Source organism: Narcine bancroftii, chromosome 4, assembly GCF_036971445.1.
Source record: "Narcine bancroftii isolate sNarBan1 chromosome 4, sNarBan1.hap1, whole genome shotgun sequence".
Lineage (NCBI taxonomy): Eukaryota > Metazoa > Chordata > Chondrichthyes > Torpediniformes > Narcinidae > Narcine > Narcine bancroftii.
In genome coordinates, this window is record NC_091472.1 from 5,009,853 (window position 1) to 5,026,581 (window position 16,729).

At 42.0% G+C, this 16,729-nt stretch overlaps 1 protein-coding gene across 2 annotated transcripts in view; it reads left to right on the forward strand.

Moving 5' to 3' along the window:
* col12a1a (collagen, type XII, alpha 1a) overlaps window positions 1–16,729 on the forward strand; it is a 363,032-nt gene that overhangs the window by 308,870 nt on the left and 37,433 nt on the right. For both annotated transcript variants that reach the window (XM_069930690.1, XM_069930692.1), the window contains exons 55-56: window positions 2,617–2,712; window positions 12,419–12,472. In XM_069930690.1, the coding sequence (XP_069786791.1) occupies window positions 2,617–2,712; window positions 12,419–12,472 (150 nt within the window). The remainder of the gene's footprint in view (window positions 1–2,616; window positions 2,713–12,418; window positions 12,473–16,729) is intronic.

Consider the following 16,729-nt stretch of genomic DNA (forward strand, 5'->3'; position numbering starts at 1 on the left):
TCTTATTTTTTCTGGCTACCGCCAAGGTGATTTTCACTGTCTGAATTTAATATTTGGACAGTTTAAAACTCGCGTCCATAATGTTACCCAAAAGCTACAATTCCGGATCCTTTGGAAGATCCATCTTTGCAATTTTTTTTCAGAATGTACCTCAGGTCCTCCCAGAAGGATCTCATTTTTGTACACAACCAAGTTGAATGGATGTAATGGAAGGTTTAAACTGTGTTTTTTTACTTTTGCAGTCTTTGCTTCTGCAAGGCTGAGAACCTGCTTGTTTTTTAGAGACATAATCTAATTCACACTATGAGGCCCAGGGATGCATATGAATTAGTAGATAATTAAATCATTTGTTCAAAGAGATAAGATCTGAAGTAAACAACTTTTGGGTAATATAAGCCCATGGTCCCACTGCTGAAGTTTGAGACTCTCCGAGAGGTGGCAACATCTCTCAGCAAGAAGAAGAACTTCTAGAGTCCAGCCAACGTCCCGGTCGAGGGAGGTGGAGAAGCTGCTACCGGCGCCCTGACAACCTACTACAAGTGTGCAGTCGTTGCCTCACTTCGGCAGTTGGGACCAGTCCAGGGGTTGATAAGTATAATTGGGAAGGGCTTGCATATTGTAGTGTGAATTCAGCTTTAGATTTAGTAATAAAGACTTGTATGAACTGAACTGCTCTCGGTGTGTCTATTTTCTTTCGGTAGCTCAAACACTGTGACCAATCTAAAATGAACATAATGAGAGGCACAAGTTTACCCAAGACAATGGATAAAGGTTCCAAACTCCCCAACTAAAGCACATTTCCGAAAATATTATGGTTTGGATTTATGTAGTTTTTGTGGTGTAAAGTACAGTTGATGCAGGGAATTGTATTGCACCGACCTGCACCTGGCATTAATAACTGCTGTCGTGCTGTCCCGACACCACTCAGGGATTTTTGTACTCAAATCCGACTCCCACCTTTCCCTTGACCTGTATAAGCCCTGTTTGTGGCCCTCCCTTTGGAATACGAAACACATCGTAGAAATAAACGTACGCACATCCCCCCTTCGAATTAGAATCTCCGTGTCACTATGTAAAGTGTTGTGTCACATGGAAGTCTGACTCCCAACGATGGAGTACAGAGATGCAGACTTGCATTCCCCTGGAGAAAATCACGCTTAATTTAAGGAAGAAACGTGACACGTTCGTTAGGGTGTGGGAACCCTATTTGAAACTCATAGGTCCACAGACATAATTCCCACCCCTTTGAAATTAAGGAAATGAAATAATCTGTCCCAGCCGGGAAACGATTTGGATCAAAGTAGCGGGACGAAGCTTTCTATTTAAGTACCTGGGGTTTTTACGGTTTTTATTCAATTCTTCACAAGGGTCGTCAACCTCTCTGGGATTTATGTTTAGTATAATTTATATATAACTTTATTCTCAGTTGTATTGGGGGGTGGGAGTTGGGGGGTGTGTTTAAGTTGTAAGAAAGTGTTTTGTTGCTTGTATATGAGTCTTTGAAAATCAAAAATAAAATATGAAAAAAATTATAATAATTAAACAATTAAATCATAACTCATTCGATGTCCAAAAATAATATCAAATACAAAAATTATACAAATAAATACATGAAAAATTCCCTTAAATAAGATACTTTATACTTCTCTGATATGATCATGTTGTTCTCTGCTCTAGATTTAAACCACCCCCTTCATTTGTTAGTTTTAATAATAAAATGGGGGAAAAATTAGAATTAGACCTATCTGAGCTTTGACGTGGTTGATAGCTGGGCAAGGAATTTCGATGAAGTAGAAAGACATTCTTTCACCCCCTTGTATTCAATGGTTACATGATATCATGTCTTATTTAAGATTGGAAAAAGATTAGCTAATCTGAAATGGACGGGACTGGGCCTATTTCGGATAACCGTTCTTTTTTTTTGGAGAATTGGTCATTTTTTAAATACAGCCCAGTAGCAATAGCAAATAACTTGTAACAGTGTTTAAACAGCAAGAGAAGGTTTTTAAAGTATTAAAATAATGTTTAATTTTCAGCAAAAGAAATGCTGGCCACTGCCGATCACCGACAATCCCTCCCACAGAGGCCCCGCTTGTGCCGGGACCCCAAGGTTCCGGCTCCTGCCCGGGATCCCAAGTTCCCCTCTGCTGCTGCCGCCAGCAGCCTGAGGTCCCCGGTCAGTTCGGCTCCGAAAAAAACTTCAGATAAATGAGGATTTCTGAGAATCCATTTTCAGATAATTGGAGTTGTACTTGCTTAATATTAAAAATGCAAGGTCTGAATTTGATAGAAATATGGGGCCCATTCCTAGATTATTATCATCTTCTGAGGATTGAAGTGTTGTGGATGCTCCGGGGATTCTCTGCCTGATGTCTGGGGGCCATTATTCGATTCATATTTACAACATATACAGATCACCTTGTTTAGAGGGAGGGCGTAGATTAATAAGGGAATTTTTCAACTGAGCCAGAAGGTGCTTCACTGATAATCGGGTATAATTTATATTTGTTTTGTATGGACCAATTTATATCATTACGTAATGGATACAGTGACAGATTTATTAGCATTTGCAATTCTGAACCTAGAAATAATAATATTTTAACTCTCTTTCCACAGGGTCCAGCTGGTCTTCGTGGTGATCCAGGACCTCCTGGTCCACAAGGTTTGCCAGGCCCCCAAGGTCCCAATGGGCTCTCTATTCCAGGAGAACCAGTGAGTACATTTGCTTTACCTCGTGCCTCTCCCGCATTTCAAGGTTGTTGTCTGTGCTTAATGTGGCGTGCCGGCCAATCTGCCTGACAGTATCAACTCCATCAATGCACAAAATTGTTGGAGAAACTCAGCAGGTCAAACAAATGTCCTTTATGAAGCACACGCCTGCTGGCATTTTCTCATGCTTTGATGAAGGGCTCAAGCTCGAAACATTGGGTCTTTATCTTTACCTTTGCTACATAAAAGACACTGTTTGACCTGCTGAGCTTATCCAGGATCTTGTGTGTTTACTTCAACTGCAGTGTCTGCAAATTTTTGTAATTTACTTGGATATTATACTGGTTTTCAACCATTTTCTTTCCACTCACATCCCACCTTAAGTGATCCCAATGCCATTGGTGCTCTGTGATCAGTAAGGGATTGCTTAAGATGGGATGTGGGTGGGAAGGGAAGATTGAGAATCACTGCTCTAGACCCAATTGTTACTGAATATTTTGCTTGAGAAAAATGGTCATTGGTCCATTTCCTTTGGAGTTCTGAAACCGTGCACATAATGAGTCAATGAGGGACGATTAAGAAAGTGGTTTTCAAATTTTTTTTCCCACTCATATCCCACCTTAAGCAATCCCTTATTAATCACAGAGCACCGATGGCATAGGGATTACTTAAAGTGGGATGTGAGTGGGAAGAAAAAGGTTGAGAACCACTGATTTATTACAATCACCAGACTTTTTGGTTTCACCTCAGTATCGATGCCATTTCATGAAATCTAGTTTGTTTTCTAAAGTTAGTGGTTAGTGCATGGTTGGCCGTAGTAGTTAGTGCAGTGCCGTTGCCGCGCCAGGATCCGGCACCGGGATTCAAATCCAGCGTTGTCGGTAAGGTGTTTGTACATTTTCCCTGTGTCTGCGTGGGATTTCTCGGGGGATGGGGAGGGGGAGGGAAGGGGGCTCTTGCTTATTCCAAAATTCAAAACGTAGGTCAATTGTGCGGCATGGGTATATGGGCCGAAATGGCCTGTTACTGTACTGTGTGTCTAAATTGAAATTAAAAGAAACAGGACCAAACTCAGAATAATCCTTGTTGAAAGCACAATTTAAAAATATTGCCCTGAAATTCAAATGTACAGCTGCATTTTTTAATCTGATAAAATTTCTGTTCCATATAAGCTTTGAGTCAAAATCAGAGACCAATCGTGTAGCATTTTAAATCCCATAATTTAATTTTGAATTCTCCTATTCACGTGAAAACACATGAAGAGTCCCAGCCATGCACAATCTTGCCAACACTTCTCGGTTTTTATTTGTATTGCCGTTGCAAAAGCCATGGAGGCTGTATTTGCATTACTGATGGGGGATTCAGAATCAGAATTTGTTGTCACAAACTCGTCACAAAAATCTTTGTTTTGCAAGACTAAAACTGTGGATAATGAAGAAGGTTTTCAAAGATTGCAGAGGGATTTGGATGGCTGAGAAGAGTGGGCTGAAAGATGGCAGATGGAGTTTAATTCTGAGAAGTGTGAAAGGCTTCATTTTGGAAGGAATAATCCAAACAGGACGTTCGTAGTAATGGGAGGGCATTGAGGAATGCAGTGGAGCAGAAAGATCTAGGAATAATCATGCATCATTCCCTGAAGGTAGAATCTCATGTGGATAGGGTGGTGAAGAAGGCTTTTAGTCTGCTGGCCTTTATAAATCAAAGCATAGAATACAGGAGTTGGGAGGTGATGTTGAGACTGTTCAAGGCCAAATTTAGAATGCTGTGTGCAGTTCTGGTCACCGAATTATAGGAAGGATATCAACAAGGTAGAGAGAGTGCAGAGAAGATTCACGAAAATGTTACCTGGGTTTCAGAATCTAGATTACAAAAAAGGATTGAGCAGATTCGGTCTTTATTCCTTGGAGAATAGAAGGTTGAGGGGGGGATTTGATAGAGGTATTTAAGATTATGAGGGGATAGATAGAGTTGATGTGGATAGGCTTTTTCCATTTAGGACAGATTGAAAGAAAAGGTCATGAGTTAAGAGTTAAAGGGGAAAAAGTTTAGAAGTTACACAAGGGGGAACTTCTTCACTCAGAGAGAGGTGGCCGTGTGGAATGAGCTTCCGGGAGAAGTAGTGACAGCAGGGTCCATTTTGTCATTTAAGGAAAAATTGGATAGGTATATGGATGGGAGGGGAATGGAGGGTTAAGGGCAGGGTGCAGGTTTTTGGGGCAAGAGGAGAGTACTTAATTTGGTGCAGACTAGAAGGGCTGAGATGGCCTGTTTCTGAGCTGTAATTGTTATATGGAGGACCATCACCTTCCCAAGATCGTGTTATATGGCGAGCACTCCACTGGCCACCGTGACAGAGGTGCACCAAAGAAAAGGTACAAGGACTGCCTAAAGAAATCTCTTGGTGCCTGCCACATTGACCACCGCCAGTGGGCTGATCTCACCTCAAACCGTGCATCTTGGCGCCTCACTGTTTGGCGGGCAGCAACCTCCTTTGAAGAAGACCGCAGAGCCCACCTCACTGACAAAAGACAAAGGAGGAAAAACCCAACACCCAACCCCAACCAACCAATTTTCCCCTGCAGCCACTGCAACCGTGTCTGCCTGTCCCGCATCGGACTTGTCAGCCACAAACGAGCCTGCAGCTGACGTGGACTTTTTACCCCCTCCATAAATCTTTGTCCGCGAAGCCAAGCCAAAGATATAAATATAAAGTAAATAAATTAGTACAAAGGAAGGGAAAGTGAGGCAGTGTCTGTGGCTCGTTGTCCATTCAGAAATCTGATGGTGGAGAGAGAAGAAGCTGTCCTTCTACCATTAGGTATTCATCTTTAGGCTCCTGTACCTCCTACCTGACGGTAGCATTAGGAAGAGGGTGTGGCCTGGGTGGTGAGGGTCTTTGAGGACATGGGCTTCTTTCTCGAGGCACCACCTGCTGTAGATGTCCTTGATGGAGTGAAGACTGATGCCTGTGATGGTGGTCGCCGAGCTGACAACTCTCTGTAGTCCTTTCCTGTCCTGTGCATTGGCACTGCCTGAGTCGACAGTGATGCAACCAAGTCAGAATGCTCTCCACCATGCACCTGTAGAAATTTGCAAGGGTCTTTGGTGACGAACCAATATCTCCTCCAACTCCTCATGAAGTATAGCCTCTATTGAGGCTTCTTAGGGATTGCACCAATATGGAGGTCCCAGGGTCAAAATTCAGAGCTTTTGACAGCCAGAAACTTGAAGTTCTCCACACTTTCCAATGCTGACCCCTCGATGAGGGCTGGTTTATGTCCTCCTTATTTCCCCCTCCTGAAATCCACCATCAGTTGTTTCGTGTTAGAAGCCCAAATGGCTCAAATAACAACAGCCGCAGAAATTCACCAAGACAACGGCTCCTTTAATAAAATTGGTTGTATTTTCTTCATACATAATAATAAGAGCATTAATTTAACCATAACCCCCTTCTAATTCTAAGCGCACGTGTATGCAATGTGTATGTATTCAGGAAAGTGTTTCACTGTCCACTTCTCCAAGTTCATTGCAATCTTCCATACTGTGCTCAGAATTGAACAGATATTCACCAGGCTCTGATGCTTCTAACTTGCTACTACTCAGGAAGGTTTCAGAGAAATATTCGTTGTTCGTTGGACACACAACCTGATCTCCTTCAATCAGAAGCTGAAGCGTCTTCCCGAAGAAACTTGTCCCCTCTTGGATTTTTCCAAAAGATAGCCTCTTCTTCCAGGTTACCACAGAGAGTTCTTCTTTTTCCCCTCGTCCAGGAGAAACACAATAACCAGCTACAACCTCTGCAATTGACTACAGAGATTTAGAATAGGCTGAACTCAGAACCCTAAAACTATCTTGAAATGGGGTCATGCAGCAGCTCTGCCAACTTGCAGCCTTCACCACAAACTGTTGCAGAATACTCTGACAAACAATGGATATTTTCTCTCTGTTAGCAAAACCACGTGGCCCTTCTTAGAAAAACAAACTCCAACCAGACCTTTAAAACTCTGGCACCAGTTTAAAAACAAAAGAGCTCTCAGTTCTTGAGCCTGGACACTGTTCAAACATGCTGGTCCATTAACACCTACTTGTGAAACTCTCACAAACACTTTCCCTTGTCTCTGCAAAGCCACTGCAGACATTAAGTCTACCCTTGCATTTCTCTTGCATGTGGAAAATGAGATGTTTGTTTGTGAAATGTGACCTGACAACTAAACCTCACAATCTTACCCTTTTAGGATATATTTTATCATAATTGTATTATTCCTCAACACCTAGTTTTGCTAGCGTTGAGTGCAAGGTTGTTGTTATGACACCAAACAACCAGCTGATCTATCTTCCTCCTGTACTCTTCCTCACTGCCGTCTATAACTCTGCCGACCACCGTGGTGTCACCAATTTTCCCAGACAGGATTAGGCGTAGTGCCACCAGCCTAGCTCTTGATCGCCCAACATCCCCACCCCGCTACATTGATTGCTTGTGTCATCCCCTGAGCCGTGATCATTGCCCGCCAACCCCCACTCTAATTTGCCAGATTCCCTTTAGCTCTGGGAACACATGATTTCCTTGGTGTGCTGTGCAATGGCACAGGGAACTGAGGAACATCTTAGCACAAGCGAGATTGATTCAGTGGTGGAAGACACCTACCCAGTGCTAATGAATTTCTCCACAGCACTTCCACAATAAGAATGGCCTTCAGCTCAGTGTCCATTTCATGCATCTCTGTACATGTCAAGGAGCTTCTGGGCCTAAATATTTCAACTTTGTTTTCCACTCATTTTTAGTGAAACTTGTTTTTAATCTGCCCTGAGTAAATTGCTTTAATTGGACGTATTTTTACTTTATGATAACTTTTTCAGATTGGATCAATTAAATTCAGGCTGTGGTTGAATTGGCCACCCACCAGTTGATATTCAGTCCAAGGAAATAGCAGTGCAGGAATGATATTACTGTACTGGATAAGCATTTTCGAGATCTAGCCTAATGATATAAACACAAGGTTAAGTTCAAATCCATCACATGAAAAATTCAAATGAAAGTCATTTAAATCAATTTGAAAAGTTTTAAAAATAAACATGTTTTTTAAGGTGTCCATGAAATTATAAGATTGACAACATAAACTTATCTGGTTCAAGTCATCTAATTGTACAAGTACAACCCGACGAATCAGCGTTCTCCGGTCCTCGGTGCAAAGCACGCAGACACACAACCAGACATAAGACATATACAGACAAGCAATACATGCGCAGGACAAGTATTTCATCCATACAAATAGATCAATATTGTTTCATGAACATGAGAGTCTCGGAGGCTTAGTGTGAGCAGTTCCTTTGGTCATTCAGCGTTCTCACTGTCCATGGGAAGAAGAAACATCCTATAAGGAAGGAAAAGGAAAACACAAAAGTCTGCAGACACGGTCGTTGAAGTGAAAACAAGATGCCGGAGAGACTCAGCAGGTCAAACAGTGTCCTTTATAAAGCACAGATAAAGATACAGAACCAATGTCAATCAAGATGTGATGGATTACCTTGGTGAAAGGCTCAAGCCTGAAACATCGGTTATGTATCTTTGCTATATAAAGTCCTGTACACTGTTTGACCTGCTGAGTTTCTCTAGCTTCGTGTTTTCACTCCCGTAAGGGGATTGTGTATAAGAATAAAGAGGTGTTGATGAAACTCTAAGGGGCACTGGTGAGACCTCATTTGGAGTAACTGTGTGCACTTTTGGGTCCCATATCTTAGAAGGTTGGAGAGGGTACAGAGGAGGTTTACCAGAACGATTCCAGGAATGGGAAGGATAGCATATGGGGAACACTTAGCGGCTCTTGGACTCTATCCATTAGAATATCGAAGAATGAGAGGGGATCTCATAGAAACATTTCAAATAATAAATGGATTGGACAGAGTGGATGTAAATAAGATGTTTCCCCTGTTGGGTGATTCCAGGACAAGAGGGCAGAGTCTTAGAATTTAAAAGTACCCATTTACAACAGAGATGAGGAGAAATTTCTTTAGCCAGAGGGGTAGTGGATTTGTGGAATTTGTGGCCACTGGAAATTGACAGGTATCTAATGAGTCAGGGTATCATGGGATAGGGGGACAAGGCCGGAACTTGGAACTAGGCGCGAGAACAGTTTAGCTCAGGGAGGTTTCACAGAGCAGACCCGATGGGCCAAATGGCTTGATTCAGTTCCTTTTTCTTGTGATCTTGCAAAACCTTTCTTCCGTCCGGTTGATAACTGGACTCAAATCCCGTGCAAGACAACTATTCATGGGTAATCATTTTGGCCTTGCCAGTTGACCTGTGCACTGTATATAAACACAAATTATTTCCTAATTTCAAAGTTAAATATCCCAATATTTTTGAAATGAGATAGGATTAAGAATAGAAGAATAGCCTGAAACTCAATAACGATCCAATCAAATCAAAGATTTGGCAGCAGAGAACATTGTTTGGCACATCTTTTTGAAAGAATGGATTGATTCCCTTGTTATAGTTAATTGATTCCTTTACATTTTATGGAAAAATAACAACTATTATGAACCTCAGATACAATAAGTGAACCTAATTGGCTCAGTCTTTTCCCTGGGTGTGTAATTTTCACTTGGCAACTTCCATCCATTTTCTGTCTCTTAGATGTTAGTGATTTCCTGCTTCCACAGTTCCATGCTATTTCAAGCTACAGCTATAATGTGATCCATCACATGGGAAGGAAGATAGTCATCTGACTCTAATCTGACACATGGCTACCTCACAATGGATAAAGAGGAACTATTTGAGATGTTGCAGTGTATAGATATTCTTTGACAACTAAAAGACTTTGTCCGCAGTGGTCAGCCAACATTATTGTCAGAGTAGTTGCTTGAACACGTATGGAAGGGAGGGCAAAGTTGTTTCCCATGGTAGAGGAGTCAAGGGCGAGAGGGAACAACTTCAGGATTGAAGGGCGCCCGTTTAAAACAGAGATGCGGAGGAATTTCTTTTGCCAGAGGCCGGTGAACCTCTGGGATTTGCTACCTCCCTCGGGTGGCTGTGGAGGCCGGGTCGTTGGGTGTATTGGGAAGAGGTTGATGAGTATCTGAATAGTCAGGGTATCAAAGGGTTATGGGGAGAAGGCCGGGGAATGGGGCTGAGTGGGAGAATGGTGGAGTGGACACGACGAATTGAATGACCTACCTTCTGCTCATATATCCTAATGATCTCATGGTTTCAGTTTTTTTTCTGCATTATTTCTTTTAGAACATGTAACACAGAACAGGCCCTTCGGCCCATGATTTTGTGATGACCCATATATTCCTTAAAAAAAAGTACTAAACCCTGCCTACCCCATAACCCTCTATTTTAATTTCATCCATGTTGCTGTCAAAGATTCTCTTAAATGCCCCTAATGTTCCAGCCTCCATCTCCACACCTGGAACCACCATTACACTGTGTAAAAAAAATTGCCCTTGATATCTCCCCTAAACTTCCCTCCCTTCACTTTGTACAGATGTTGTCTGGTGTTTGCTATTCCTGTCCTGGGAAACAGGTGCTGCCTATCTATGCGTTTTATAATCTTGTAGACTCCATCAATTCTATTCTCATCCTTTTATGGTCCAAAGAGAAAAGTCTCAGCTCTGCTAACCTTGCCTTATAAGACTTGTTCTTCAATCCAGGCAACACCCTGGTAAATCTCCTCTGCACCCTCTCCACAGTTTCCACATGCTATAATGAGGTGACCAGAACTGAACACAATACTGTGCGTGTGGTCTTACCAGAGATTTGTTGAGTTTTAACATGACCTCTCTACTCCTGAACTCAATCCCCCTATTAATGAAACCCTGCATCCCATAGGCCTTCTTAACCATCCTATCAACCTGTGTGGCGACCTTGAAGGATGTATGGATTTGGACCCCAAGGTTCCTCTGATCATTCATACTCTTTACAGCTCTTTTCATACCTCCTTTCAGCTTTGTCCCACATAAATCTTTGGCCAGCCAAGCACCTCCACTTGAACCAAAGGACACCATTAATCGCAGTAACAAATGATGCTCCTTCAAGGTACCTACTGGAGTTTTAAACCAAGATCGGCTCCACAATGGATGTTATGGCAGATTACGTTCTTTGCTTCAAGCCCTGCACAAGAATGTTTATTTTTGCCTCCTGAACAACTTTGCTAGGTAGAGTTTGGCTCAGCGATTGGTGTTTTACTCCTGAGCTTCAATTAATCTTTCAACAATCTGCTACTTTATTCATGGCTCAGATCCATTGGCTTTGAGGCTTTTGTGAGACAAGATCTTGCTGGCATTGAACTATTCATATTGAAGACATGCCAACAAGCTTCAAGGATCTGATTGGTCTATTCCTGTTCCTAAATTCTTAGAATAGAAACAATAATGTTTTGAGCAGAAAATGACTGATTTGACTAAAGTGAACATTTAAGTTAACTGGAGCCCTTGAATAAAGAAGCTAGAACACTACAGCACAATACAAGGTCCTTCAGCGCTTGATGTTGTGCCGACCCATATATATTCCTTAAAAAGGTACTAAACCCTCCCGATCCCGTAATCCTCTATTTTCTCCCATCCATGTGCCTGTCGAAGGGTCTCTTAAAGGCCCCTAATGTTTCAGCCTCCACCACCATCCCTGGCAAGGCATTCCAGGCCCCCATAACTCAATGCATAAGAAACATAGCCCTAATGTTTCCCCTGAACCTCCCTCCCTTTACTTTGCACAGATGAACTCTGGTTTGGCTGATCCTGCCCTGGGAAACAGGTGCTTATTGCTTGGTGCTTGGAGATTTCTATGAAGTCTCCTCTCATCCTTCTACCCTCCAAGGAGAAAGGTTCCAGCTCTGCTAACCTTGCCTGATGAGCTTTGTTTCCCAATCCAGGCAACGTCCTTGTAAAATCAACCTTATGAAATTTCAAATATGACCATTTTGATGGGTTAATTTAAAACCATAATATTTATCTGTGCCCCACCATCGTTCTACCTCCTGATCCAGGGACAGAATCCATTCGAAAAACCTGGGGCGTATTTGTCTCCAATCCATCACCAGGCTGTTACCATATAAGGCCGTGCGAACAGACAAGATGGAAATAAAAGGGACAGGCTGTTCACACATAGAGAAATAATGTTCATCAGTGAAATCAGGCATTCAAAGTTATGTTACGGCCCATACCAATTTGGGGATGTTTTGGGTCATCGGTAGAGGGAACCAAAATGGGGAGTTTGATGAAAATTGGTGATGGGTGGCCAAAGAAATTATTGGAGGACACAGAATATTAAAGTTCAAAATGTGCTATTGGCAATTTGAACACTTTGTTCCAAAAAGATTATGACATGCTGGAATGCTGGAAGCTTCCAAGGTTGACAATAGTGAGTTTACAACGAGATCTGAAAGATGAATGAGTGGAGTTCAGATGGAGACCAGCAATTAGGTGAACATGCAGGAGTTAGAGGGATATGGAGTTTGCCTAAGCAGCAGAGTTTCAGTTTAATTTGGACATTATGTCTGTTGCAGTCATGTGGCCCAAGGACCCGTTCCTGCTCTCCACTGTTCTCTAGGTTCTAGAGGACAGGCTTCGATTGGCTGAATGCTCCACTCTTGACCTGGTTACCACAGGTCATTACACACAGCAGGAACTACTGGGAACCTTGTGAAGTGCACAGATCATTCCAGGGCGAATTTGCTTGTGATGTCAATGACCTGGGCTTTGTCTGTTGCAGGGACGTCCCGGAATGAAAGGTGATCCAGGTGAGCCGGGATTGGCTGGACGACCAGTAAGTATTTTCTGTCTTGTTTCTTTCCCCTGGCATTAATTATGAAAAAGCTGGCATGAAGGAGAATCCAAAAAAAAATGGATGGACTTTGAAATATAATTTAGAAAGGCAATATGATGATTACTGTACAATAAATAGTTGTCTCCTTGAAACTTTGATGGGGAAGGAAGCACTTTTGTACCAAGAAATATCACAGGGAAAGTATTACCAAGATTTCTGTCTATTTTGTTCCTGGGTAGATTTGATGACAGGGAATAGTTAGATTTTTACCTTGTGCCAGCCTTGGCTTTCCATTACAGACTTGATAAAATGTTGTATCTAATTAACAAATTAACAAAGACATATTTGAATATGCAACATAGAGAGGAAAAAAAAATAAGATGCAAAAGTTAAAGCCCTTAAATGAGTCCCTGATGGAGTTTGTTGTTGAGGAGTCTGATGGTGGAGGGGGAGCAGCTGTTCCTGAACCTGGTGGGTGCGAGTCTTGAGGCACCTACACCTCTTTCCTGATGGCAGCAGCGAGAACAGAGCGTGGTGTGGATCCTTGATGATCGCTGTTGCTCTCAGACTGAAGCGTTCCCTGTAGATGTTCTCGATGGTGGGGAGGGTTTTGCCTGCGATGTCCTGGGGTGTGTCCACTACCTTCTGCAGGGCTTTACGCTCAGGGGTACTGGTGTCCCCATAATAGACTGTGATGCAGCCAGACAACACACTTTCCACCACTCCTCTGCAGAAATGTGCCATGGTTTTCGATGTCAGACCGAACCTCCGCAAATTCTACTATTTTTCTTGTTATAATTACACCCTTAAAAATATTCATACATTATTGCACTGTTTTATTTGCACAGAACAACATATGACTTTGAGATAGCATCTTACAAATGCCCCTCATGAACAAAATTGACATATCCCTTCAATAAAATCCTTTTGGTTTTGATTGTACACAGTCATGGTAATTATCTCCGTGCAATTGTTTCTCACACCCTTTGACTTTCTAAATTAAGTCTATAAATTATCGGTTCTATTAATGTGCAATATTTTGAGATTGAAATATTACATTAAGACAATATAAATTTTCCTGTTTGAGGCAGGCCTCTCACACAGCAAATGATGACCTGCTCCCTAAGAATGTTTATTGCAGTTCTGTCCTGTGGGCCAGGAAGAATTTCTGTTTACCAGTTGTGCAAAAACCTGTACTGGAAAGATGTGTATTAATGTACGCTCAAAAGATGTAGATAAATCCCCTGGGCCTGACATGATATTCCCTTGGACGTTGAGGGAGACGAGTATAGAGATTGTAGGGGTCCTGGCAGAAATATTTAAAACATCCCTATCCCTGGGTGAGGTGCCAAAGGATTGGACAGTGGCTCATGTTGTTCCATTATTTAAAAAAGGCTCCAAAAGTAAACCAGGAAATTACAGGCCAGTGAGCCTCACATCAGTAGTAGGGGAGTATTATTGAAAGGTGTTCTGAGAGATCAGATATACAAGTATTTGGACAGCCAAGGGCGGATTAAGGACAGTCAGCATGACCTTGTGTGTGGGAGGTCGTGTTTAACAAATCTTGTAGAGTTTTTTGGGAAAGTTCCCAAGAAAGTAGATGTTGTCTACATGGACTTCAGTCAGACCTTTGACATGGTCCCACATGGGAACTTAGTTCAGAAGGTTCAGTCACTAAGTATCTGTGGAGAGGTTGTAAACTGGATTCAAAATTGACTGAATTGGAGAAGACAGTGAGTGGTGGTGGATGATGCTTCTCAGACTGGAGGCCTGTGAGTAATGGTGTCCCTCAGAGATCTCTGCAGGGACTATTGTTGTTTGTCTTCTATGTACATGATCTGGATGATAATGAGGTAAATTGGATCAGAAAATTTACAGATGACACTAAGATTGGAGACGTCGTGGACAGTGAGGAAGGTTTTTAAAGCTTGCAGAGGGATCTGGACCAGCTGGGAGAACGGGCCAGCAAGTGGCAGATGGAATTTAATGCAGAGAAGTGTGTGAGGTGTTGCATTTTGGAAAGACAAATGAAGGTAGGACATAGTGAATGGTCAGGCACTGAGGAGTGCGGTCCAACAGAGGGATCTGGGAATACAGATACATAATTCCCTGAAAATGGGGTCGCAGGTAGACGGGGATGTGAAGAATACCTTTGACATCTTCGTCTTCATAAATCAAAATATTGAGTACAGGAAACTATGGTGAGGTTAAATAAGACCCTGGTGACCAAGACCCCCAATTAAATATGACAAGGTGGAATACGGAAATGCAGAGTGCTATTCCCCTGGAGAAAATCACGTACAATTTAAGGAGAAAATATGACACACTTGTCAGGGTAGGGCAGCCTCATCTACAACACATAGGAATGCAGATATAGCTACACCCCTTCTATATAGAAGAAAATCCGTACTAATAGTGGAACCACTGAGGAAAATGAAGTAGGTCGGGTGCAGATTTATGTCTTTTTCATTGTACTCTATGTTACTCTGGGTTTATATTTGGTTCCTTTAAGGGGTCAGCGACTCTGCAGATTTTTGGGCCTTTATGTTTATTTAATTTACATTACCTTTTCCTGGTGGTATTAGTGAGGGGTGGGAGGGGGGAAGAAATGGACTCTGAATGTAACGTATCATTGTTGAGAAGTTTGTACTGTTGTTCTGGATTTGTGTGAGTCTTGAAAAATAAAAGAATAAAATATTCAAAAAAGACAATAGCGAGGCCAAATTTGGAGGATTGTGTGCAGTTCTGGTCACCCAATTACAGGAAGGAGATCAGTAAGATTGAAAGAGGGCAGAGAAGATTTTTTAGGACGATGTTGGGTCTTCAGAAGCTGAGTTACAGGGAAAGATTAAACTGGTGAGGACTTTATTCCTTGGAGCGTAGAAGAAAGAGGGGAGATTTGATAGAGATTCATGAAATTATGAGGGGTACAGTCAGACGAAATGCAAGTAGGCTCTTTTCACAGATTAGGAGAGATAAATAGAGGGTGAAAGGGGAAATGTTTCAGGGGAACCTCTTCACTCAGAGAGTGGTGGGAGCGTGCAACGAGCTGCCATCTGATGTGGTAAATGCGGGCTCACTCTTTAGGTTTTAAGAATAAATTGGATAGATACGTGGATGGGAGAAGTCTGGAGGGTTATGGAATGGGTGCAGGTCAGTGGGACTAGCGGTATGGTATTTCAGCACAGACTATGGCCTGTTTTCTCCGCTGTAGTGTTCTAGCGTACTATGGATCTCCTATATCAGGCAAATGCAGCCATTCAGTTCAAACCTAAAATCTGATTTTCAGCTAGGTATCTTTTTTGACCAAATCTTAGCTTATTAAGAGATAGGTGAACACCCTTTGCCAACATTTTCCATGAGCAATGGTACGTTCTTTTTCAATCAGCAAAAATTAAAAAAAAAGCACAATCTGTAGATGTGAGATGAAAGTGGAAAATGCTGGAACAACCAGCAGGATGAGGGCAGCATCATGTTTCAGAAATGCTCCAACTCCAGATTCTCATCAGTCCTGAAGGGTTTGGAATCTGAAAAGTTCGTTCTTTTTTTGTTCTGCAGATGCTGTCTAATCTGATGAGTTCTTTCCAGCTTTTCTTGATTTTATTTCCAATTATTTTGCATCTGTTTTTCCGAAATAACATTTTGTAATTTTGGTGTATAGTTATCTCAGTTTAAAAATCTTGTAGTTATTTCCGATTAAAAATCTTCCACATTGCCTAAGCGAGTACGAGTTCAATATGACCATATAACCAAATAACAATTACGGCCCTTCTAGTCCGCACCAAGCCAAGTCCTCTCTACTAGTCCCACTACCTGCACCCTGCCCGTAACCCTCCATTCCCTTCCCATCCAAATAACTATCCAATTTTTCCATAAATGACAAAATGGACCCTGCTGCCACTACTTCTCCCAGAAGCTCATTCCACACTCTCTGAGTGAAGTTCTCCCTCATGTTACTTCTAAATTTTTTCCCCTTAACTCTTAATTCATGACCTCTTGTTTCAATCTCTCCTAAATGGAAAAAGCCTATCCACGTCAACTCTATCTACCCCCCTCATAATCTTAAATCCCTCTATCAAATCCCCTCTCAACCTTCTACAGAATAAATATCTAATCTGCTCAATCTTTCTTTGTAATCTAGATTCTGAAACCCAGGTAACATTTTTGTAAATCTTCTCTGCACCCTCTCTAACTTAATAATATCCTTCCTATAAATCAGTGAGACAGTACTCTAAATTTGGCCTCACCACTGCCTTG